Source organism: Balearica regulorum, chromosome 1, assembly GCF_011004875.1.
Source record: "Balearica regulorum gibbericeps isolate bBalReg1 chromosome 1, bBalReg1.pri, whole genome shotgun sequence".
NCBI lineage: Eukaryota > Metazoa > Chordata > Aves > Gruiformes > Gruidae > Balearica > Balearica regulorum.
Window position 1 is genome coordinate 7,204,600 of NC_046184.1, and position 26,819 is coordinate 7,231,418.

At 39.3% G+C, this 26,819-nt stretch overlaps 1 protein-coding gene across 1 annotated transcript in view; it reads left to right on the forward strand.

The window, feature by feature from the left end:
* Positions 1 to 26,538, forward strand: part of CDC123 (cell division cycle 123) — a 36,553-nt gene extending 10,015 nt beyond the window's left edge. The window contains exons 7-13 of the mRNA XM_075765057.1: positions 8,217 to 8,265; positions 9,905 to 9,980; positions 13,409 to 13,531; positions 17,042 to 17,070; positions 22,542 to 22,670; positions 24,506 to 24,643; positions 25,212 to 26,538. Coding sequence (XP_075621172.1) covers positions 8,217 to 8,265; positions 9,905 to 9,980; positions 13,409 to 13,531; positions 17,042 to 17,070; positions 22,542 to 22,670; positions 24,506 to 24,643; positions 25,212 to 25,238 — 571 coding nt within the window. The 3' untranslated portion in view covers positions 25,239 to 26,538. The remainder of the gene's footprint in view (positions 1 to 8,216; positions 8,266 to 9,904; positions 9,981 to 13,408; positions 13,532 to 17,041; positions 17,071 to 22,541; positions 22,671 to 24,505; positions 24,644 to 25,211) is intronic.
* Positions 26,539 to 26,819: the final 281 nt, after the last annotated feature.

A 26,819-nucleotide genomic window follows, 5' to 3' on the forward strand; every position in this document is an offset into this window, starting at 1 on the left:
TTCTTGTGGTAATACAGCATGACTTTACCATGTCCCGTTCAAATTTTAAAGCTATTGTTTGTGTGGCTGCCTGGAAAATGCCTGAGACTTCTGCTGACATATTCCTAGTGCTCCTTCTGACCCCATGTTCTTGTAGCTCTTGAACAAATGCACTCCAGGAACTGTGACTAGGGATAATAGTTACAGATAAAACTGCAGATACAATGTGCTTGGGGTTTATTTTGTTTGCTCACATGAAGAAAGTACTTAATTGTATAGGAACAGTCTCCTCCTATAGTACACATTACACATTTTTAAAATACAGCCTTTTTCTGAAAGAAAATAAAATCATTGGAATTTAATATTCTTGTTACTATTATTTTTTCCCCCAAAAAAGCAAATTTCAAAAAAAAAAGGGCAATCCATGGCTTGGTATCCAAGCAATCATTTTCCAGTAATTATTCAATGCTTATTTATATTACTGCAATATTTAGGAGATTCAATCAAATGCAGAGCCCTTGTTCTAGATGCTTTAGAGAAGGTTAATAAGCATAATAGTCTTGTGTTAAGTAGCTTATGATCCATTAAGAATTCTCTTGTCTAAAATGTGAAATCAGTTGCATTAATGCTGTGCAACTGCCTTCTTTTTTTTTTATTCCTGCAACTCTCATAATGCTCTTTTCCTCTAATTTGTTGGTACATTAAAAAAATGTAGGTAGCAACATCCTCATCCTTATCTCTGCATTTATGGAGTGCTAGCAATGCTGTCAGTCAGGTTTTACGTTATATCTAACCTACAGTATTTCGAGGTGGAGGGGAGATGTTGGAGTGAGAAGACAGTTTGAAAAGTATGTTGAAACTCGGGAAGCAATTGTGAGCGTTGAGAATTTATGATTCTGGGATCACAGAAAATGGAAGGGATGGGGGAGATGAGAAATCTATAGTTTACATTTTGGAGGTGTGTGAATAATAATTCTCAGGAGACTTTGGTGCCTTACCAAGGAGGTTTTTTTTCATGATTTCCCCTAATGGGAGGCTAGGTGACTTGGGCAGGTGTCTTGAGAAGGATTTCCTCAAGGGGTTGAGCACTAAAATTTAATGTGTCCTTTGTAACTGCTTTCAGGACTGAGTCTTGTGGGTCTGAAAAGAACCATACACTTTGTATCAAGCCTTTTGTGAATATTTAATAATAGGGTTTTTATACTCTACTATCCTCGTGTATAAAGACGTTCAGCAAAAAGTATCGTGAGCTCCTTGGAGAATTCCTGTTTTGTTAACCACTTTCTAATGAGCTTGGGACACAATCAAGTGTTTAGCAAGCACCATTTGGTTTAAAAGGTGACATAACCCTGTTAAGTGTTTGTGCTCTTAATTTACGCTATTTGTATGGTGGAATGAGTTAGTTCGACCACCTTCACAGAGGCTGAAATCAGTGCATTTTCTGTCAGGTTTTCTCTCTTATCAGGTAAAGTTAGTGCCTCAGCTATTCACCTTGCCCTCTGCAGACAGTGCTGACTTAGTTGTGGAGGCAATGAATGCATTCTAGCTCCTGTGTGGAGAGATTTCACAGCATGGGTGTCAACTTGAACCATCAATAATTTCACCTTAAGTTCACACCAGACTAAGTACAGTAGTGGCTGAGCAGCCTGTAGCAGGCACGCTGTCTTCTACTGATCCTGCTGTGGGAGAATAACCTTTAGCAGAAAGACAACACCTCGAATTGCAGTAGTCAAATCCATTTAGACTCCTTTTCCAATGTGATAAGACTGTACACGCTGCCAGATAGCGCAGCTCAGCTAGTGGGTGGTAAATGAGCCAACCTTGCAACATGACTGTGGGATCATCACCTAATCTAAAGGTTAAGGTGAAGTTTTATTTGAGAAATGTTGTATTTCTTTCCCTTCCTATAAAATCTAATCTAATGTTGGTATAATTTTGGGTTATGGAGGGTTTTTTGCCAGAACAGGCTCTGTTGTTCTGGTACGATAGAGTTAATATGAGCAGTACATTCTTGCAGTTGCCATGAATTTGAGTGGAAGTTGTACTTAAGACTAGGGGAACGTGTGTGATGTGTAAAATCGCTTTGGTCTCTATGTATCTTATATTTTATGAAGATCTTATACTTGATTAAGGCACTTATTATACCAGTCTGTGCATGGTATTTCTGAATTGCTAAGTTATTTGTACAAAATGTCCCCACCTGAACAGTGAAATGATTATTGCTGAATCAGAATGGTGGTCTTCCTTAATTATACTATCGATTAGCTGCCAGTTCGTCAGTCCTTAGCAAGCAGAAATTAAAAACGTAGCTGGCATAAGAACCTGAAGGGCTGCACAAATGAAAATTGGATACATAATACATCCAAATCCCTTGGAACGGCTAGTCAGAGGGAGGAGAAGGGATAAATGCACTGTATTTCTACTTCTTTCAGTAGTGCTCAGTATAGTCTAAAAGTTTATTGGCCTGCATAAGTGACAGCTGAAACGTTGTATACTCTTTTTGGTTTGTTTTTTGTTTTCTGTTAACTGTATTAACTGAAAAATCCACTTCATGGGTCATAATATGGAAAAGACTTAGCAATGGCAATCTGTAGATCTGTTTCTTAATCCAGCTTTGCCAGTGGTGTGGGACTTAAGGCAAATGACTTCTGTTGTCTCTTCCTTCTTTTCCCATTTTCTATTGGATATGTGGTATCGATCTATACATTGTTCAGGTCAGAGAACTGCCCTTGCTGGAATTCTCAACTGTCTCAAGTTCCAAGAAAACTTCAGCTATGCAATATTTCAATACAAACCATTAAAAAATATGGCCTTAATGCAAATATACTGAGCATGACTAGATAAGCTTTGACTACTTAAATGTTTGGATTCTCTCATGATGTTGACACTTTGTTTGGTTGAAAAGTTCAGAATAATGAGCTAACTTTCCTCCTTGTTAATTTTGTATAAATTAACAAAGACTTCAGAGTGATGCACTCGTTAATGTAGTCAATGTTTCGCTTCAAAGTAAGCATTGCATTTTACTTAGCTGAGTTCATAAAAGACTTGTGCGTGGTGTGATTCTTAACTTTTCAGGTTTTAATGTAAGCTTTCAAAAACTTAGTGTTGTGGATATGTGATAAAAAAAAAATTCCCTTTCTAACTGGGATTTCTGTTGACTGAATACACCACCTCCTTTGAACAAATATCCTTTTAAAGCACTGTTGAGTGTATTGATTTAGAGCACAGTTTTCTTCCTTATTGTTAGAATGTGTGGACTACATTTTGTTAAGACGTGATTGCCCACCTTGGGATTGGTATAAATATTAGCAATCGTTCTAATGATATGATAATGCCCTTTCAATTATAAGATAAGCTTGTTGTTGTATATCATGCTTATTAATAAACTTTGGAAATTTTGTTAGAGTTTGGAGATTGTTCCTGTTCTAGAGGGCAATACTGGAAGTTTTAAATCTGCAGACGCTATTATTTGGATTATGAACACTAAAGTGTTTTTTATTTTTCCAGTTGTTTAATAATCACAACCATAGAGGTGAAATAAGAAGTCCTGTAAGTTCAGCCTTGTTCAAAAGCAACCTAATGCAGAGAACATTTTGTGCAGGGATTGCTCTTTGACTTCTTATAGAGGGGCAGCATGAGTCCCTTGTAAGAATGGCTGTTTTCTGATGTGCACTTAAATGTTGTAAATTGACTCTCAGTATCTTATTGGACCAGCTGGTGCTATGGACATGTTAATTCCAGAATTTAATTCCTGAAAACTTTTCGAGAAGCTGGTTAGACAGGTGAAATAAGGAGTCTAAAAGTAGCTACTCAACCCTGCTTAAGCCCAGGAAACAGTGAAGGACCATCTGTGCTACATTTACTATGTAAGAAATGCCTGCTAGGTTAACAGAGCAGGTGAAACAACTGCCACTGGGCCAAGGAAAAGTTTCCCAATGCATTAATGTGCCAGATAGGAAAGAACATGAGAGGAGATGCAATTTTTTTTTTAATTTAGATGTTTATAAGAGGGGTGGTTAAATTTTAAGTGCCTGTTTCTGGAGCAATTGAGAAAGTCTGCTCTTGAGTGAGGTTTAGTCCATCAGGCTCCTAAGCACATTGTTTAAAACCTAGCAGATATTTCAATCCTTTTTATTTTTAAGCTAGCATTCTGACTACATTTTTGATATCAGACTTAATGTTTCTAAATATTGAATTACAAATTACAAAGAAATTACGATGTCTTTCTGAGATGTGGAGGAATAACGTGTGTTCTCCTAGCAGAACACAGGAGGCAGTGTTGGCTTATAAAGATGTGACTTGGCACCGTAGCTGTTGGTTTAGACTTTAGTATAATCTATTTTGAGGTAGACAGTTCCACATGAGAGAATGTGGAAGATGAGGCCTTTGATATTTTTTTTATTTTTTTTCCTTGAGATTTTACTCATATCCCGTTTTCCCTAGCAATTTACAGTGTAGTACCAGATCCTCTTTTGAATGGTACATTAATTTCCTATTTCTTTTAGTCCTTATTCAAGAAATAAAGATGCATTTCAAAGGCTGTTAGAAGTTTTTCTTCTTGTTTTTTTTTATTTTTTTATTAAGGTTTTAAAATAAACTATGAGATGATAGCAGGGGAACTATCAGGTACAGAATAACTTTTATAGTTCTCATTATATTCATAATAGTTTATTATCTACAGAATAATCTCAGTGACTTGCAAAGGACTTCACAGCTCTCTTAGCAGGATAGGTACTGGAGGTCTTACAAACTTTCTTAAATTGCTTTTTCAGTGTTGAAAACTGAACCACATAATGGCTTCACGTAGTGTGTTGTGTTGTCAAGTGTATGCATTTGGAGATTAACGTACAGCTGCTACATATAAAGAGACCTTGATCCTTCTGTTCTTGACATTGAAGTATAAATCTGTAAACAAGCTGTTGACCACAGCACAAGGCCTGTAAGCAGTAGAGTTTAATTCCTTCACCCTTAGTAGTGTTCAAAATGACAGTTTTCAAAGGCTTCAGAAAAGAGAGCCCAGGTATCTCTCAGTTTTGGGTTCCTGAAGTTTTTTTGATTGTTCTTTCAAGTACCTCCAAACCTGAATAGGATGTGGGTTAAAGAAACCCTGCTTAGCCTTCTGCCTCTTATGATCAAAAGGCAATATGTAATAGACTAATTTAGCTGGGTCTGAACAATTAATGCTACAATAAGTTGGTAAAAACTACAAAATTGCAACTACCTCAAGTTGCCCAAAAAGGGGTGGTAGTAATGTCCTTTTGTTGACAAAACCTCATGAAATTATTTAGAAGGAAAATGAGACTACAAAACCCTGAGTTTATTTTGTCTTTCGCTGCGTTCTCCCATTTTTTTCTTCATTTGCACTCAGTCCTATGTCATTGAGGCTCAAGAAAAGTAACGTTACTGCATCTTGCAGTATTTTTGTCTATATTCATCATTTTGCCTGTTTGCTTGATTTGTCAGCAGTACCTGAGCAGTCTGTGTGGCTTGGGATGGCACCCGAGGATTTAATTTTCTGACTTGCAAGGACAGAAAAAGTATCTTTCCCAATGTAGTTTTCACCCAAAATATTTGAGGGTTGAGCAGGCAATAATTTTGATTGTTCATAACGCTGTTTTTTTGACTGCTGGAAAAGACTGCATGTTATTGGAACAAAGCAGATTGCAGGTACCCTGATCTCAGACATGGAAGTCTGTGACAGGCACTGCAGGTCCCAGTGTGCAGGGACTGTAAAACTCCATATGCTGGACTTCAGCTGCCTTTTTATATACAGTTTATGATTGTGTGTGGGGGTGTTTTCTTGAGCATGGTAGGTATATATGCTAGTAAGGGAGGAATTTTAAGTCTAGCAAAACTGCAAGCTCCTATGAGTTTGTTTCTATTGCCTTGACAGATCTTAAATTGTGGGGAATATAAACTGTAGTTGAAGGATGTTATCTGTTTACATAGGCTTACAGATATATATGATCTGTTTGATTACAGTACTTTTGGAAAGCATGCCTACTATTGCCCTTCTTTTGTGCATGTAGTGGATGTTAAAGTCTAAACTAAAACGTGTGAAATTTATTTTTCCTGGCTACATACTGAATGAACTCTTACAATAGCTTTTCATTTCAAACTGAAGGCTGGGCAGCCATGTCTTACAAATGCAATGCTTATATTAGAGATGCTGAACTTCTGGATTGCTTAACTAAGTTCAGTGCCAAAGGGAGACAGTATAAATGTTGCCATTTAAGACTATTGCTCAGCAGTGACCCTTTACACAGTCCTGTGCATTGAAGTAGTTTGTTGCCAATAAGGTCAGGGAGTACACTTGGAAAGAAAAATGCATTTAGTTTTGCCAATTCCCTTTGAAAGTTACAGGATTTATTGCAAGGTTTGCTGTAAAAGCACCAAAAAGTTGCATAGAAGTTGGCTTGAGTATAACTACCTCCATTCTTGATAGTTCCTGAAAGGTGGCACACAGAGTCAGCTACTCACAAGGGACAAAACCTTGACATCTGCTTGCAGTTATGGAAATAGTTTTGTTTATTCCCACTCCCAAGAGATTTATAAGAGTATTTCTTAAGGTTTTTACTTTAGAAAGATACTGTGCTGTGGAATCAGAACTGCTGAGTGGTGCTGGTTTGCATCCCTTATTCATGGAAATTAACTGCTCTAAGGCATCATGATGTGTCTCTGTTGTGTAGTTTAGGAAGTTAAACATTAAAAGTACTAGGGAAAACATGCTGCAGTGAAACTAGATTAGGTTGCTCAAGTTCATCTGGTTCTTTAAGAATGCAGTTATGTCAACATAATAAAGAGGAAAGGAGCAGCACTGTTGATTCAAACAAAAAAATCCTGAACAATGAATCACAGATTGGTTTGGGTTGGAAGGGACCTCAGAGATCATCTAGTTCCAACCCCCCTGCCATGGGCAGGGACACCCTCCACTAGACCACGTTGCCCAAAGCCCCATCCAGCCTGGCCTTGAACACTTCCAGGGATCCAGGGGCATCCACAGCTTCTCTGGGCAACCTGTTCCAGTGCCTCACCACTCTCACAGGGAAGAATTTCTTTCTAACATCTAACCTAAATCGACCCTCCTTCAGCTTAAACCCATTACCCCTTGTCCTGTCCCTACACTCCCTGATAAACAGTCCCTCTCCAGCTTTCCTGTAGGCCCCTTCAGGTACTGGTAAGCTGGAATTAGATCTCCCCGGAGCCTTCTCTTCTCCAGGCTGAACAACCCCAACTCTCTCAGCCTGTCCTCACAGGAGAGGTGCTCCAGCCCTCTGATCAGCTTTGTGGCCTCCTCTGGACTCTCTCCAACAGCTCCATGTCTCTCCTGTACTGGGGCCCCCAGAGCTGGACACAGTACTCCAGGTGGGGTCTCACAAGAGCGGAGTAGAGGGGCAGGAACACCTCCCTCGACCTGCTGGTCACACTTCTTGTGATGCAGCCCAGGACACGGTTGGCTTTCTGGGCTGCAAGCACACATAGCTGGCTCATGTTGAGCTTTTCATCAACCAACGCCCCCGAGTCCTTCCCCTCGGGGCTGCTCTCAATCCATTCTCTGCCCATCCTGTAGTTGTGCTTGGGATTGTGCCGACCCATGTGCAGAACCTTGCACTTGGCCTTGTTCAACTTGATGAGGCCCGCAGGGGCCCACCTCTCCGGCCTGTCAAGGTCCCTCTGGATGGCATCCCTTCCCTCCAGTGTGTCGACTGCACCACACAGTTTGGTGTCGTCGGCAAACTTGCTGAGGGTGCGCTCGATCCCGCTGTCCGTGTCACTGACAAAGGTGTTGAACAGTGCTGGTCCCAGTAGTGATCCCTGAGGAACGCCACTCATCACTGTTCTCCACTTGGACATCAAGCCATTGACTGCACCTCTTTGAGTGCGACCATCCAGCCAATTCCTTATCCACCAAGTGGTCCATCCATCGAATCCATGTCTCCAGTTTGGAGACGATGATGTTGTGTGGGACAGTGTCAAGTTATAACACTCACATTTAATCCATGTCCCTGTCCAAATTTAAGTGCTTCCAAATTACACTAGATGAAAAAAGAATTTTTTTTTCCCTTGATAATTGTCAAAATGAGGTTTGTTGTTCGTATTTAATTTACTTGGTTTGTACATCTTACAGATAATTTAACAGTAGCTTTTGTGATTCACAGTTTGGAGTTATTTTTCTCACTATGGCTAAAGTCATATATGTAACAGTAGATTTTGATTTCTGTACCTTACTTTTGCAGATTTATTCACTGTACTGATGATTCCCCTGATCCTTCCTTGGACTACGAGGTAAGAGTCTTTGGATGATTTCTAGGTAATTTAAATGAATTGCTCGCAGGCAGGCTGCCATTTGTGCTTGGGTATGTGCCCATAAAATTTGTTTTGTTTAATTGCGTTGCTTGGGCAGTGTGGGGAAGCCTGGTTTAGTGCTACAAGCCATAAGGAGTTAATTTAATTACAGATCAGAGATGAGCTCAGGTTCACATTTTTGAAGCTTCCTTGCAGTTTCCTCTCATGTCTGTCAGGTTTTGCCAGGAAGGATGAGTTCAACAGCTGAAAAGTCCGATGTTCTTGATAGTATGCTGCTTGTAACTATCACAACTGAGGCTACTAAGAGAGAAGCTAGCTGTAGTGGCTGGGGACATCCTGAACTGATACATCATATCTTGTTTCATATGCTCATTACCAGATTAAAATGTTAACATAGCAACGTAGATATTAACAATGCTTTAAACTGTTCATGTGGTGCTATTATGATAGCATCTAGTCATGTCTCTAATAATAATTTTTATGTAAATATAGTATTTGTCATCATCCTGTGGGCTTAAAGGGCTTTAGAGAAGTGAATGAACAGTGTGGTTTTTTAAAGTGCTATCTTAGTGCATTAAAAATACAGGACATCTGAAAGTTGAAACAAAAGGTTTCGCGTCTACACTGTAGTTAGGAACGTCACCTTTGATTACTGATGGTTTTTCTGCTGCAGTTGATAGATGTTGGGAGTTTCCAGTACCCATGAGCAGTAATTGAGGGCCTCAATGGATCCATCTGAATTCTTCAGCTTAGGAAATGCAGAAACTTGAGAAAGTGCCAGAGATATGCTTTAATTACCAGGCAGTCTGTCCTATTGACTATAATAGTTTGGTTACTATTTCTGTCTCGTGTCCTTATTTTAACTGGTTTGCGCCTTCAAAGGCGTCACAGAATTCTGCCTGGGTGTATACCAGAATAGAGGTTGATTTGCTTAAATTTAATTCTGCTCATCAGCTCTTTTGACTAGGGAGCAACTTTCTGCCAATTCCATGACAGATTTGTTGTGTTGTACAGCATGGGTTTTTTTTTGTTTTCCATGCTTTATCATTAATGTAGCTTTGAAGTTGTTTCATAAATAATTTCACAGTTACAAATGCTGTACAAAGTGGAAGAACATAAGATAATTAAGGTGGGAAGGGGCCTCAGGAGGTCTGTAGTCCATTCTCATGCTCGAAACTGGGTAAGCGATGAGATCAAATCGGGTTGCTTGGCATTTTATCAAATCTCGCCTGAAAACCTCGGTGGATGGAGGCTGTGCAACCTCTATGAGGGAGCTGTTCCAATGCTGGACAGTCCTCACAGTGAAAAAGTTTCTTCTTATGTCCAGTCTGAACCTTTCTTCTTTAAACTAGTTTGGACTAAATGATCTTTAAAGGTGCCTTGCAATCAAAAGCATTCTGTGATTCTATGAAACTGATATTGTCTAATTGCTTTGAAGTATTTGCTAAGATGATTATGTGAACTGCAGGTTAAGATTGTTTTGTTTTCTTGTATCAGGAATAACTTCAGAGATCATCTTATTACAGTAAAACTGTTGATCTAGAAGGTATACCTGTTGACAAAAAGTTACCCATTACCTTTCTGAAACAAGACTTTGTCATTTGTGTTTCCTCTATAGCTTGTTCTTCGCAAATGGTGTGAACTAATACCTGGTGCAGAATTCAGATGCTTTGTCAAGGAAAGCAAGCTAATAGGTAAGGATTTTCTTAAGATTATTAGGTGAAGTTCTTAGGAGTTTCTCTGATTCCTTGAATCAGCTAAATCTGAAGACTGTTCTTTCTTATCACACCTCATTTCTGGAATTAATATTTTCTTCTTTCTGTAATTTAAAATGTGGTGTGCCACATTTCTCTTTCCACTGTATTTGAAAGCCTGATGACACAGCATGCTCAATATTACAATGGGAATATTTGTAATTCTAATTGTTAATTCAGAAACTTCACCTAAAGACTGTTTTGTGACTCCTTTATATTCAGGAGCAAATGGCATCACAGCCAGTTTGCAGAATGAATACAGAGGCAGTTGGGTATTATGCTGATAAAACGTGACATATGGATGATATATGCAGAAAGTTGAGGAGGTCAGAACATGTCCACAGGTGTACAAGGTGTCTGAGCTCATATTATATTTGTTGTAGCTTAGTCAGAAAACCTGTTGATCTGTTACTTTGGTTCAAAAACCTAAATATAAAGTGGCACTGAACAGCTAGGGTATCCACAGCATACAAAGAGCCGATGGGTGCACTGGGAGACCTGTGACAGCTGGAGGACAGGCAGATTGTGCTACAGCATGTATTTTAGGCAGCTCTAGGGTAAATTTAGCTGAATTATACTCCTCTAGATAGATTGACTATTCTCTGCTGACTGTAACTGCAGCTTTGACATCTAGTGCACATTCAGGTGCTTGAATTGAGGGATTTAATTTCAAGCTAAATACACTATTCTGGAGTTTCAATTAATTTTTGGTGTGGCCTACCATGGAATCTTTAAAGATGAACAGAAATGTAAATACCACAGGACCAGTGCACATTTGTCTTTAAGATTGAATCATTCTGCTTAAACTCTTCTAACAAGGAGATGTTATAGCAGTGATGTAGCAAAGCTCTAATCCAGATTTTATGGGAAGGAAGATGATTTTTTTTCTTAGAATTCAAGTTTGCTCATTTTGTCTGTCTCATATCTACATACTCACAAGCACCAAGATGCGTATATACAAGTGGTCTGTCCAGGATTCCTTGTGATGATATGGAAGTGAAGGGATATTAGCTATCTAGTCCTCATTGTTTCTCCTGGCTTCTTCTCAGCATGGTGACTATGCACTTGTTTTGGATGTGCCTTTTTTGTACCTGTTAGGAGCTGTCAGCAATTTGTCTCTCCATCCTGTCCCACATCTGAATCATTAGGAACGTACTCCCTGTTCTTTGTCTCCTGATCTGGGTGTCCTGTGGAGCTGCACATAGATGTTTTGGGATGTGCTAATCTAGGTGCTGTCAACACATACCATTCTTGTAGCCCTTTTATTTGGCTGTTCCTTCTGGTGCTTCTATGCTCAACCTCCCATTCTCTCTCCATTCATGCCAGTTGCAGGGTTTATTACAGTTCCCTGTAAGAGTTTACCTTGCTAATAGCAGAGATTCTCCATTAAGCCGGTATTGCTTAATGGCTACTGACATAGCTTTTTGAAAGGGGAAGAGCTGAGTCCTGTCCTGTTATGTGCTGCTGGAACATCACAACTGCCAGAGATAAGCATTGCTGTATGTCCCGTAATAACCTCTAAAATGTTTGAATGTAGACTTATTATAGAATATATATAGTGATATTTACTTTCAAATACCTCAAAGAATTTGTACACTGGCTAATTAAACACTCTGTATATTTCATTACTAGGTTTTGAAACCTAGTAGATGTACCAGTATGGGGTTTATTTTAGCTAGCACTCCAGCTGCATTTCTGAAAGCAGTTCCAAGATTTTTCACAATATGTTCCCATGCTCTTAAAATTAATAAGCCTGTCAGTCAAACTAAGGAGTGATACTTGCACAGGGTAGTGGATGATTTTCCAGTTACACATCTGCATCCCCTGAGATGCCACCATCTTTGGTTTTTAGACCTGAGTTAAGCTTTGCAGTTGTATCAGTAATTCAAAGTTCCACTGGCATCATAAACTTCATATCAACTTTTTAAAAGAGCACATCTTTGGAGACAGTCAGCGTTCTCTTACAGTAAAACTTAATCTCTGTGTTTTGTATATAGTCAAAATAGCAAACTGGAATCATGGATACATCTTTCTTGGGGGAGGCTGATCGGAGGGATGGAGCACCTCTCCTGTGAGGACAGGCTGAGAGAGTTGGGGTTGTTCAGCCTGGAGAAGAGAAGGCTCTGGAGACACCTTAGAGCAGCCTGCCAGTACAGGAAAGGGCTACAGGAAAGGTGGAGAGGGACTGTTTATCAGGGAGTGTAGTGACAGGACAAGGGGGAATGGGCTTAAACTAAAAGAGGGGAGATCTAGATTAGATGTTAGAAAGAAATTCTTCCCTGTGAGAGTGGTGAGGCACTGGAACAGGTTGCCCAGAGAGGTTGTGGATGGCCCATCCCTGGAAGTGTTCAAGGTCAGGTTGGATGGGGCTTTGGGCACCCTGGTCTAGTGGAGGGTGTCCCTGCCCATGGCAGGGTGGCTGGAACTAGATGATCTTTGAGGTCCCTTCCAACCCAAACCAATCTGTGTTTCTGGGTTTTTCTTCCCATAAAATTGCATGAATGCCCCTATATAGCATGAGTAACTCATTCTGCATTGATGAGGCAGGTCTCGATTTGACATTTGTCCAGCAGAGTATTGCAGTGGCTTATGTTGACATATCCTGTATGAGAACTTCTGCCAACTAAGATGCATGCAAGTATATAATCCTGTTGACGTCAACTTAAACTGTTCTCTTGTGGACAAACAAAAGTCTGAAATTAAGAGTTTGTGATGTAGCTGGGATAGTTTATCTAATATCAGATATACAAGAAAGCCCTTGAGGGGGGTGAACGGAAGAAAGAAGGTACTAGACTGCATGCCATCTTGTTGATTTTTAGAACTGAAGGTTTCACCTGTGGTGCTTTATCAAACAGGTGGACTTTATTCCACGCATAATAAATCAGTTAAAAGAGAATCTTTACGGTACACTAGGATCTATCATCTTTGCTAATGTACAAGCCTGGCATCTGCCTCTCGCGTTTCATAGTTCCAAATTCTGGTCCTTAAAGCTGATGTGCAGAACAGAAAAGGTTTTTGACCAGAGTAACTGGGAGGGATAAAACTGAAAGGAAAAGATAAGAACTGGAAACTTGCACTTGGGCAAAAGTTCCTCCTGAAATTCACATACAAATAGTCAACGTGTGTACATATAAAATGAAGTTTGCAAAATGTAGGGCAGACTGTTCAAGGGAAAGATTACTAATGGAAGTGCTTTAAGTATTGGAGAATAAAGTCAAACAGTAAGTAATTCTTAATGGCTGAAACTTGGGAGACCCTCATCTTCTGAAATATAGATGATAACATGCCTATGTCTGATAACTGCGTTTTGTCTGGTTGGCTTTTTTGCATGCCTAAAGCTCTTTATAATCAACTAAAATTATTGACAGGTATCTCACAGAGGGACTACACTCAATACTACGATCATATCTCTAAGCAACATGAGGAGATCTGTAGATCAATACAGGAGTTTTTCAAGAAACATATACAGTATAAATTCTTGGATGAAGACTGTAAGTATCTTAAGGCTTGAATTAGCAAGGGGAGTATGGAGGAGGGAAGGAGGATGTTTATGAGGGTTTTCAAGTACTTATTGCATGCATAGTTACAAAGATGTAAAAACAGAAATGAAGGCTCTGCTTCTTTGAAGTTCTTTTGCAGGGTACTAGGAGATTTGAAATTGAAAGGGCTTGCAGGGAAACTCTATAGAAATGAGATCTGTCCTCCTGCCCCCTTGGTGAGCCAGGCTTGTTCCCTCCACAGCACACCAAGCTGCAGTGTGCTAAATTCCAGTTTACTGCTGGAGATCAGTGTTAAAACAAGTACTTCTCAGTAGAAAAAATGGCATTCCCAATATCTTAAGTCTGCGGCTATATGCATCCATCTATTCACAGCTATTGCTTTCACAGGGCTTGGCTCTGTTTAACTTGGGAGAGTCTTACAGCTCGTGTGGCTAAAGTACGCAGAGCAATGTAGTTTTTGAATGACTGTAAAATTGGGAACAAAAAAACCCTGAAGGTTTGTCAGATGTTTGCTGCTAAATTATTGATATATTCCTTGAAGAAAGGTTTTGTAAGTTTCTTTTCAAGAAGTAATTTCTCCTAGAATATTGATGCACAGCAGCTTAGCTGCTGAAACTTTTGAATAAAGGCATTGATATTTGATACACCTAAGCAGCCCAAGTAAATTGTCTTGTTCTGTAAGTGTGGACTCCTTTGCAAATCTTACTGGAAATAGTTTCTGACATGGCTTAGTGATAAGTAAATAGTGTTCTGTTGTGATGGGTGATCAGGAGTGGTGAAAAATCTGATGAAGAAATCTAAACTGGGTCTGGTGGGGCCAAACCTCGGTTTGGTAAAAATACATAAAAATAAGAATTGTATGTCAGTTGTGTTGTCTTCGACAAAGCTTTGAAAACTCAGTGTTTAGGTAAGTTTTGAACATGGTTAATTATTTTGCTGAGCCACCAGAGCAGTCAAACAGATCTGCCCTGTCTGACTTGCTGAAAAAGATACCTTCTAATGCCAGTCTACCTTATATGAAAATTCTTAATAATTTGGCTCTGCAGGGTTTCTTTATTTCAGTCCAGAGAAGTTCTCAAGGCCCACTCCTTGGAGAAGACTAGTAGTCTGGAAATCAGTATACTAATTTAATAGGTCCATAGCCCTAATGTTTTGAAGTAAGAACAGTCATATAGATCTGACATTCTGATTACTGTCTTTTAATTTTCCTCTGTGTTGCACAGTAATTTTAGCTGGTATATAATCAACTGATAGATAAGAATTCAGGGCACTATTTTTGGAAATTGGTGCCTAGATTTAGGCTCTGAAACTGCTGTCTGGTGAACTGAAAGGTCTGAAGTGTCATCTTATGTAAAGGACGGAAAACTATGCTATGTAAGTTACCTTCTGGGAAAAGGGGTTTCAGGGTGACCTTCTGAGATGAAGATTTGTTAACCTTTTGTTCCTAGGCTCTAAATGCTGGTGACTTCTCCTTCTGCAGAGAAATGCCATGCAGAAAATATTTTCTGCCTTTTTTTACCACCCTTCAGTCATCCCCCAGCTTATCCCTTGATCCACTGTCTGGTAGCATATGTGTTGTTAACAATAAAAATCTGGGTTTGCTTGTTTGTTTGCTTTTAAAAGGAAAGGTATTACAGCTTTTTTCCTGACTTCTTGTTTCGTTGGGGAGTTTGATGCTGTTTGCTCTGCTTTTTCCAGTTGGTCTGGTAGCATCTCCAGATGGAAGAGTTGAGTCAGAGCAGCTGAAGCATTGCAGAGTCAGAGCAGTAGGATAACAGATGGGTGAATGCTTTATAAATACTTCTAAATTATGTTAGAACCTTCTAAATACCTTTCATAAGAGCCCAGTAAGAACAATGGTTTGGAGTATTGATCGTTGCTGTAGAGTTGAGCCTTGGCTTACCCTCCATTTTGAGCAATTACTGATAAAGTTTTACTGCAGTCTCACTGGGAGATGACACTCCTGCTCTGAGGTGGTCCCTAAGAAGAGGGAAGAGTTCAGGTTTTCTTCTCTGTTCAGTGTTTGTGAGTGTTCTGAATTGCTCTCCAACGTGCAGTCACTCTTAACAGGGATATAAATTCTGCTAAATGCTGTTAGCCTCAATGATTGCCATAGGCTTGCTATCTGACAGGCGTAATTTTATAATAAAGCTCAGATGCAAGTTTTCCATTAATGAAATATGACTAATGAGAGTACCTGGTACAGGCAGTAAGTGCAGTTGAACAGTTGGAGAAGAAACTTAGTGTTGCTGTGCTCCTCTTCACATTGATGACTTAGCCACTGAGGGCTTGTCTTCTCAAGAAAATCATAGCACTTAAATTCCGGAGTGACATTTAAAATTGATGTAACCAAGCTTGTGCAAAAAGCCGCGTGGATTTTTAGCCTATATGGTCAAAACCAGTTACGTGACTGGCTTTGGTGCTATTGAGTTGTGGTTTGCCCTTAGCCCAGCCAACTTCGCATGAAATGTTGGATTAAGCTGCTGAGTAGCTTTACATGCATGAACGTGATCAATCAACGTCCCTGTTACTGACAGGCAGCTTCCTGAGTAGTCGCTGAGGCTCAAGTGTTCTTTAGTCATATCCTGAGTTTAGTTTATCCCACGTGTATTGGGAAATCTGTTAGCTGAAATATTCCCTTCCTTATTAGTGAAGGAAGTGGCAACACAGCATTTGTCTGAGGTTTTTCTAAATCTGGCTTTTCTTTTCTTTTCTTTCTCCTAAACTGGTACAATTTCTGCATGTAGTCGTGCCTGAATGCTTATCTGTCAATTTCCCTAGCTGAGTAGAAAGACAAAGATTTGTTTAACCGTACAGAACAGAAGCTAATAGATGCGTGTACAAAGGTTCACACTTAATTAAGTCAAGGAGAGGGACAATAATGGAGCTGCTCGAGGCAGCTTTGCCTCAGTCACCAAGTAGCAAAGGGCCTGCTGGAAAGAGTTGTTGATAATCCGTAGGTGTGCTGTATCTGCTCTGGGTTACATGAAATGTAGCCCTTTCACTGCCACTGCCTCCTCAGCACGCCCACCGACCCCTTTGTTCCTACAACCTGTTTGTCTTGTTATCTGCTGAAGTCCTATTCTCCCTCAAGCAGAAACTTTGTCTTACTAAATGTTTATGCAGTGTTTAGCACAGTGGAGTCTCGATCCTTCCTTGAAATTTCTCCGTTTCGCTGTAAACCAAACAACAGTAATGTCGAAGATAAGGTTCTCTCTGGGCTAAGAGTTTATCAAATGTTCTTCATTGGTGGGGTGGGGGGGGAATCAACAGAAGAAACCAGAGTTAAATGGAAAATCCCAGCAGCTGATCTCTTGGTGCATTAACAGTAGTTCTTGAAATGTTTCCACTCCGTCTTGGAAATGAACCTGATTCTGGCTTGTTCTTTAGACATACTGACTTTGCAGATTGTGCTGTGTACACAAGTAAGTATTCAGATTTAGACATCTTCTGTGAAATGATATATCTTTTAAGATTAACTTTTTTTTTTCTCCTTTACAGTTGTTTTTGATGTGTACAGAGACAGCAGGGTAAGTGAACAATAGGTTATATATAATTGTTTATTCTGTGGAAACTCTTCCTGAAATGCTACAGAGACGAAGCGAATAATAGGTTTATCGTCCTAGAAGTGGTCCTGACAAGAAAACCCCCAAAACCCAAAAAACCTACTTGATGTTGTTATTCTGTTCCCCAGGTCTTTTTCTACGTTAGACACTGACTTCAGTAGGAGAATAATAGGATTGGAGTGAAAATATGTCTGTGCCAGTGATGTAATTTTTTAGTAAATATCTTCCAGAGAAATAGTCTGTCTTAAAGCACATAACTTTGGCTTCAGCTGCAATTCTGTCAGTTTTCTGAATCTACTGGAGGCAATTTCATTATGACACGGAGAGTCTTTGCTGCTGAAATAATTCAGAATAGAATAGACTATTTCAGTTGGAAGTGACCTACAATGCTCATCTAGTCCAACTGCCTGACCAATTCAGGGCTGACCAAAAATTAAAGCATATTATTAAGGTCACTGTCCAAATGCCTCTTAAACACTGACAGGCTTGGGGCGTTTTCTTTTAAGATAGGTACTTAATCAATATCATGCAACATTACTAAATTTGTTTTAGTGAAACACTCCCTACCTGTTGCTAAGGTTCCCTCTCTGCATAACACTTATTCTGGGTGCTTTTGACAGAAATGTATCTGAACATTCAGCCAGAATAGCTGTGATATTTCAAAATATAAGGCGGGGGTGATATTTTGCTCATTAAAAAATATTTGAGTGGTTCTTACAAAAAATCATTCCTTGGGCTTTTTTTTTCCCCCCTGTGATGTGTTTTCACTGTAGCATCTGAACTCATCACAACTATTTGTTAATATTTCTTCAGATTATCCATGTGAGTTTGGAAAATGGTAACTTGTACTCCATATATGGAAGTCTAGGGTACGAAGGGATAATTGTCAAAAGAGTATATGAATGTGGTGTGCCTAGTTTGTGACAGACGGAAGCTAATTTTTTCTTTTCAAACTGCTCCAGCTGTGGTTCTGAGTGCTTGGCAGAACCCTGAACATCCAGGTACTGACAGAGCGGGGAGAAATGTCCCATCTGAACTTGAAGTGCCAGTATCAGAGTTAGTCACCTTGACCTCTGCTAGTGTCAATGGAGAAATAGGTCTGATGAATTGTGTTTGAAAGGCACACAATTGTTGTTTTGAAAGCAACCACAATCAAAAATGCATAATGTAGCCTGAAATCTCAAAACCTGATTTTGGGAATGACATTAGTGCATGAGAAGTAAGTCTTCTAGCTCAAATTTTTTCCAAATCCTAAACCAGATGCAAAAAAAGGCTATATACTTTTGCTATATATGTTTGAGTCTCACTGTTTGACTTGTTTACACTTGGGATTGGAGAAGGTCTTTGAGTTGAGTTGGGGGTATTTGTAGTAAGTCCTGATTCTGACTTTGAATGTTGCTAAAGTTTTTTGTCATTGTGTAATAGTAAATCATGCCATAGTTTGCAAAACAGAAACTAAACAGGAATGTGTGTCGTGTGGAAAACAACTATTTTGCTGTTACTCAGCACAACTTCTAACGTAGGTATCTAAAATGAGGGTACGGGTTAAAAGTGGCCATGCTGAATGGTAATGAAAATAACCTGCCCAGGCTCAGATCATCAGACTTGAGGATACTGTCAGGCAAAATGAGGAGCAACACTTCAGCGTTGAACCAGGTTCTGCCATTGAGTGCTCTGCCTCACAGCTGAGGCCTGAAGGCAGATTATTTAAGTAAAAGGTTTCAGCCTGTGTGATCTCAAATGAACAGTGTTTCTTCATCTGTCCAGATAAAACATATCTATTTGTAGATATCGCTTGGTGCCTCCTACCCTCAGGTCTTGTAAACTGCCAGATAGCCCTTTGTGTGTCAGATCCTCCTCCTTTCACACATACTTTTGTGGTTTGCAACTGTATTATTTGTCGCTCCCTTTATGTGAGTTATAGGCAGCAAAACAATATTGAGTGTTGCCGGTTGTGATTAATTTCCAGAGCCTGAGCTCCTCATCAGGCTGGTTGCATGGCAACCTCACCTACAGAATGAGAGAAATGTCCAGTGTCTGCTTATTTTAAATTCTTTCAACTCTATTCAGCTTGGAGAAACTCGTTCTTTGATGCGGTCATGAACAAGAGCAACCCCCTCCCCGTGCTTGCTTTAGTTACTTGAGAGACTGTACAGAGTAAGCTGCCACAGGTCCTGCTCGTTGAGTTGGAGGGTGGCATAGAAGCAGCGGTGGCCTGGTTGAGAGCAAGCTTTTTTATGCGTCTGCCTTTCCTGTTACGCTCTCTTCAGACAAGTCATCTTTTAAGGAAGAAACACTGCCATACAGTCTTCCAAGCTAGCTGATCTGGAGATCTGGTCCTGAAGAGGTTATGTTGCAGGACCGGTAGCCTGTTTTCATTTCAAGCCACTTTTTCTTTTTTTCTTTCTCTCCACCCTCCCACCTCTCTACCCCTGCCAGCAGTTCACAATCATTGTGCAACAGCCCACAAGCCTGAGAATCACTCTGCTGTTGCTCTTTGCTAACACCCAGGTGTTAACAACTTGTAACCATGTTCAAAACAAGTCACTGTGGTAAGACAAAGAAATGCAGTCAGTGGCTCCAGACCACTGCTACCTTACAGCTGCTTTTATTAACATGCAAACTAGCGCTCTTGTCTCTGCCTTGTGAGCATTGTCACTGTGCATGAAGGTGCAGCTGGAGTTAGGGAGATGTAACAGTTCAGTTTGCATTTTATCTATCTTTTTAACTTCCTTTAAACAGTCTTTGTCATAGACACTTCCTTTCAGCAGCATGTTGCTTAATGCTTTAGTAAAGCAAAGCGTGAAGCTGACATGATACGGTAAATCTATTGATTCCTGGTTTAGGATGAGGGTAAAAAAAAAGTAATACAGGTTTTGGGTTTTTCCCCCTCCAGATATGCACAACATTGCTTGTCTGCTTCATGCATTTCTATGCTCTCATAACAAAGATTACTAATACCAGAAGATTGCAGATAAATAGCTTTACTACTGCTCTTTGGATACACAGCGCAAGTCATCTTAAACTATATTTAAATCATGACATCACACGTAAGACTTGAAAGAGTATTTAATCTTAAGAAAATACAGTTTGGTTACTGACCCAGAGTTATATACACACCCTTTAATGAGCCCTGAAAAGGGCTATTTAGTTTGTTTTGCCACTTCTCATCAATTTACAGCTACCAAAGCTCAATACGGATTTAAGACCATCTCAAGGAAACGGTTGGTATTGTAGATAGCCTACTGCTGTCTGCAGGGAGGGAGAAATACTGCTGGGTGCTCACAAAAAACAGGTGTCGTTTTCAGGAGTCTCAAACACAGTTTTCACTTTTTCCAGGGTACATCTCTTCCCTAGGGAAATGATCTTAAGTTCTTAGGAAAAAGCTGAGTTTCGTGTATTTGGGGTGAGAAGTCTCTAAAAGCCTCTCATAGGGAAGTCCTTTATTAAATGTAAACATTTCTGATGCAGGGAAAGATTCTCAGAACTGGTGAATGAACTTTGCCAGCCATCGCTTCTGTCTGTGATTAAATTGCTTCATTAGCTTGGTTTTTTAGTGTGATAGAACGAATCTAAAATTACAGATTCCTCCTCCTGCTGCCTTGAAGCTAACAAGATGTCCCCATTAACAAAAGTAAAACATCACTTATAATGAGAATTTGTGGCTGCTTTTTGAAGAGGAGCAGAGATGGAAAATGATAGCAGAGCTTGCCCCTGTTCACTCTCTGCACTGATGGTGTCAATATTAGTGCAGAGGTGTTGCAACTTAGCCACGCCGATTTGTGCTTCTTCACACTTCCAGAACAAGTCTGTGTCCCCACAGTTCGCAGGTTTGGGCTTTTTTTGTAGCCATCTGGTTTTGGTGCTGCTGTTGAGGTGCATTGGCTTCTTCGCATTTGCTCTGTGAGAGCTGTACGTGGATCTGCCCTGAGAGAGACCGACCTGTGAAAGCCTGCGTGCAACCATGCACTCACCGGTCGGGGTGCCAGCTCAGTTCCAGTTTACAAAGTAATATCACTGGTTTATCTGTGTTGGGACTGCCCTCACCTGCATGAGTAACTGGCTGTGGATGATAACAGACCAGGCAGAGCATTTCTGTTCTCTATTGTATGGGTTTCCATGCATTTCCTATTCTATAGGGCACTGTGGGGGTGGCTTGGTTACTGTGGGTGGGAGAGGAAGTCTCCATGTTACTCTGTGACTGAGGGCGTCTTTGTAAGTTAGAAACCAATTGCCCGTAGTGTAAGTCATTGAACATGTTTGCTGTTTGTATCAAGATAGGGAAGATCTTTTAAAGAAAGATCTTTCAGGAATGAAGGAAAGAAAGAGAAAGCAAAATAAGTTTTTAGTAGCTACACAGTCTTCAGGTTTGGTTTCCAATTCCAACTGATCTTTAATAAACACAATAAAACCCTTCAGTCCTGCTTATGTTACAGCACCCATTTTCTTTCCATATTTGATAGATCTAGATCTGATTTCTTCCAGATGTAATACTTGTTTTGCAAATTCTTACTAGCGGTTATAGTCATATTTCATTATAATTTATTCTAATGTTTTGCTTTATTAGAATAGATGACACTTTCTTGGGTAAGAAAAGATGGCCGTGTGCTGGCAGTTGTATCTTGAGGTGACTAAAGGAACGCAAACTATTTCTTGCTCCCCTGCAGACATCTCTGTTACATTTAATAAGTCATGTTAGTCTCTGCTTTCATTTCTCACTTGTAAAACAGGCGTGCTGTTGTGCATACTACCAGAACTGCTTGGAACACAAATATATTAAAGATGAGGCAGGAGAAACTAGCCTGGACAACTACTAATGGCTATATTAAAAATACCTTTAAATTATTCTTTATTTATCTATATCTGTGCAGCACCTTTCAGCTTTCATGATCTCCTCTAGCATTTTGCAGACCCTACTTTGTATTTTTAAAGTCCCTTCTGAGACCAAGAACAGCAGTCTTTGTAGACTGCTGAATGTACAGCTGTGCTGAGGTGACTTTTGATGGAAAGCCAAATCCTTGTTTGGGATTGTTTTTTTGTTGTTTTGTGAGGGGTTTTTTGTGTTTGTTTTTTTTTCCATTCCTTCATGCTGTGTGGGGATCTTGGAGGACCATGGAGATTAGACAGAACTGTGATCCCTCTGAAAGCACCTTACATAGAACTGAATTCAGTTTATTTGAGCACTGTTTGATCTTCTGTTTAAATAAAAATTAAATAAAATAAATTAGTAAGTCATAGCTTGCTGTGTTTAAAACTGTGTCTAATGTAAAGGATGTTAGACTATTTTAAGTGCTTAAAACCAGGTGATTTCAATTTTGACATATTTTTATCTAAAGACCAAGCATACTACAGTAGTATAAGTATTCTGATTTTTTTATTTTATTTTTTTTTTAAATTCTGTGACTGACTTTAATTCTTCTCTTGTTCCGTTGCAGGGTAAGATTTGGTTAATAGATTTTAACCCATTTGGTGAAGTAACAGACTCACTGCTGTTTACTTGGGAAGAACTGACCTCTGGGAAAAACTTGAAAGGAGACCAGGGTGAAGGGGAAGCAACGGAACAGGTACAGCCCTGCAGTGAGGGAAGCTGGCTAACAAAGCCAACAGGAGGCATTATGGCCTTTTTTTTTTTTTTTTTTTAAATTTCTTTGTTATAATCAAACAAATCCCATTGAAGTAAATAGGTGTCCTTAGCTCATGAAAAATAAACTCTTTGTTAGTAGAATCTACCTTGTTAGACAGTAGTTATTCTCAACAAGTATTGCATGCAAGTTTTAGATGCCTGCAAGGGAATTTTTAGTTCCGACAGTACAAGCCCATTATTGCAGCCTTGACCACAGTGTGAAGCAGATGCCGCGAAACTTGCTTTTATACAGTTGTGATGCGCTCTTTTCAATTTCTCTTAAAATCTGTTACTTTTCTATTTAATCACTTAAAGTTCTGCTTTGTTCCTGATATCTGTCACATAGTTTCCCAGAGCACCAGATTTATGTTTGGGGGGGAGGCAAAAAGAAACTTAACTTCTGTCTCTTCCTCACATCAGATAACCTCAGGGAAGCCTTGTCCTCTGGTTGAACTCCCTGGACTTGCAGAGCAGGGCTTTTCTGTCCCTTTTCCAAGCTGCATTGCCTCCATAAAAACAAATAACTTCCTGTTAATACAGAGAGGGAGGAGTAGTCTCCATTTATTTGTTCTCCAGCTTTTTTCTCACTGCGTGCTTGAGACTGAGTCCTCACATCTTAACGAGTCCTTGGACAGCTGGATAGAAGATATAAAGTAGCATGTTACTTCATCTTGGGAAACACTTGGTAGTTGTCTGAGGAGAGATGGTAGGTCAGATAGCATGTGCTTTTCTTTATTTTCTAGCTGTTCAAGTGCGTTAGAGGTAACTGAAATGATGTGCTTTATTGAGCTGATTTGAACATTTGAGCTTTGCTTTAGTTCTGTCATGATTTTCATAACACTTTGAAAGGGAAATACACCACTCTGCAGGCTATCATTCACGCCACTTTCTTAGTCTCACTGGGTGGCTCTTGCTGTAGGAAAACCCGTTCAATGTACCTTCCTGCTAAAAACTGCATCTCCTTTGTTAAAACATGCCCTCAATTCTTGAGCTGTCCATGGCATGCTTGAATTTTGTTTTGAGGATTTCTTTTTCTCAGTGCCAGACACTTTACACAGTTTTCCCTGGTGTAAGACTGGATGAAAAGTAGAATGACTTGTCTTTATGCTTCAGTTTACATCCGATCACAGAACCTGGTGTGAAGTTACTGAACTTCTGTCTTTAAAATGAAGCTGCTTATTGCCGTACGGTAGACAATGATGTGTCATGTCAATGTGTTGAACTGAAAATTATATCAAGTTATCAAGTAAACTCATTGCTATAATTGACCGTGTAGAGATATTTTTGGATATTTTGTAGAGATATTTTTTCCTTCAGTAAGTAAATTGGTTGGAAAGCTTAGATCATAATTTCGGTAAGGTTGTATTTGCAAACATGGGTTTAAACAAGGAACCTGTAAAAGTGAGTTTAGTCTATTGTAAAGACTTTCTTTATCCACATATTTATGTAGATACTATTGCTCAAAGTTCCTTACAGCTCTGTTATTACAGCACTATTATAAGTGTATGTATATTAAATGCATTAGTAATTGGTACATTCTAGAAACTTTAAAGTGAGGGAACGAATGCCTTTATTTGACATTTTAACTTCTGCTCTTAAGTGGGCAGAGTTTTTAATAAGAAAACCACAATTTTTAGAAAGTGCGGGTTTAGTTGAATGAATGCCAAATAATCTCATCGGCAAAGTGACTCAGACAATCTCTTGGAGGAGTTCAAGAAACGTTGCTAGCTTTATTCACGTACACTGTTCTTCTCTTATCCAATATCTTTTCCAAAGGACTATCCAGTTTTCCGTTGTACGAACAGTAAAGTTACTGTCCAGCCTAGTCCATACCTGAGTTACCGGCTGCCAAAAGATTTTGTGGACCTTTCCACAGGAGAGGATGTTCACAAATTAATTGACTTTCTTAAACTGGTAAGAAGTAGTGAAAAAAATTCCTGTGCTTTTGTAATTAACATAGGTTACATAGTTACAGAAAAAGTAATGTATGAAGCCATCATACAATGTATTATCAGGTTGATTTTTTTTTTTAATGCTTTTAAGAACTGTAAAAGTTAGAAGATAAGTGTATTAGGGAAAAACCTTAAACACTTGTTCCTTTTTCAGTATGATTTCTTTGTTCCTTTGATGGACGGTGACATGAAAACATGATGTCTCTGTAAGCTGTGGAAGGGAGGGCAGGTTGCCTTCATCTTGACCACTGACTTCTGCCACCACCATCGTGTTTTCTGATTCTTGTATATTCTGTTGGTTAATGTGTGGAGCAAATCTTGTCCTTTACTGGAAGTAAAATCCTAGAGGTTGAGATGGGGGAGAGAATTGATATTGCTCTGTTCCATTTGCTTACCATTCAAAAAATGGCTTAGAAATGCAGTCATTGTCTAATACCCATTGTATCTGGAAACACTTGTCATAATTTGTTAGTGCTCTTACTTCAGATGACTGTGTCCTAATGTTATGAACTCTCCTGTTCCGTTGACAGAAAAGAAATCAGCAAGATGATGACTGAGGTATCAAGAAGCATTACATTGAATTACAAGCAAGAAATGTGGCAAAAGCTATGTTTAGCATAACTATTAAGCTATCGGTTTAAAGAAAACCTGCTTTTTCTAGTCAGTGAAAGAACTGAAGAGCTGTTCATCCTGTGTGTCTGTTGGTTCATATAAAAGTGTAGAAAAGCTTTCAGGCAAACATGAAAGGTCAGGGTGGGTTCTCAACGGATTCCAGGGTAAATGCAAATACACCACGGTGCAAGCAAGCAGCAATCTGAGTGCAACTGAACGACTGCTTTCCTGTCTCATAATGTGAAGACTGATGCCATTGAAGTATGCCATCGAACTCTTCAGTGATAAGTATGACAACATTTAATGTTAAAACATCAAGCATCCTCTGAATTTAGGCACAGGCTTGCTTAAAATACAGTCACAAGCAAAGAAAGGAATGTACTTTTTTTTTCTGTAAGAACCCTTTAAAATTGTAAATTGACTTTGTTTTGGGAGCACTTCTCATCCTTCCTTTATGTAAAAAAAGAAAAGAAAGTGGAGAAGGGATCTTGTTTTCTTTGTTACGAGGGCTAATCCTTCATTTCAGAGAACAGCTGTAGCTATCGTAGACTACTTCAGGTTTGAAAATTTTGCATTTCAGGAATTTGAAATTCTGAATGCATTTCAAGTAATATTTTTTCACAGTAGCTAAAGCTATGAAATTTGTTACACTTCACCAAATTTCATTTCATTGTCATAGTAAAGCTTTCATGAAACTTATTTTTTAACATGATTACATACTAGACATCATCTGTGGCTTTAATATACATAGTTAAACATAACATCAACCTGTAATTTTATATGTGGACTCAATCTTGTTTCTTTAGTATCACATCTCTGAGTTTAAGAAAGTGATTGTTCTTTCAGCTCTTAGAATTCTGTATTTATTTGGTGGTACTTCATGGTTTTTGTATAAAAGGAAGCTTGGCTAAATTTGGGGAAACAGAAGCTCTCATGACTGATTGCTATTATTTGGGAGGTGGGGAGAGGACAGTTTCAGATGAAGAACCAACTGACTTTTGGATGTAGGTGTTTGCATGGCATCAATAATCTGTTAACAATGTACGCAATTCCTGTTGAAACGAAAGGAGGTTTGGAGGTGCTCATAGCCCCTGGAAATTGGTTTCTGTTTCCAACCAGTTACATGATACTTTGTGTGTGTATATAAAGCTGTTTATGTTTCTTTGCCTTGCTTTTGCTGTCAAGTTGATATGGTGTTCGGTTACAATTTGTTCTTAGATGTTAAATCTGAACTTAGATGTTAAATTATTACTTACTGTCTTTATTTAGCTTCGGTTTTGAATGAATAGTTAAAGATTACGCAGATTAAGAATCCAGTTCTACCAGATATATTGATGAAACATTATAGATTAAAGCTCCTGGAGTCTGAGAGTGCAAGATCTGCCCTACCCTTGAAGTGATGGAATCTCCTTGATAGCTTTTTGTGCACAAACTGGATGATAATTAGCTCAGGGCTGGGCTATACCTAAATCCTGCCATACTGCAGGGCTTTGGATGAGTTTTTCTCACCCTTATCAGAGGGATTA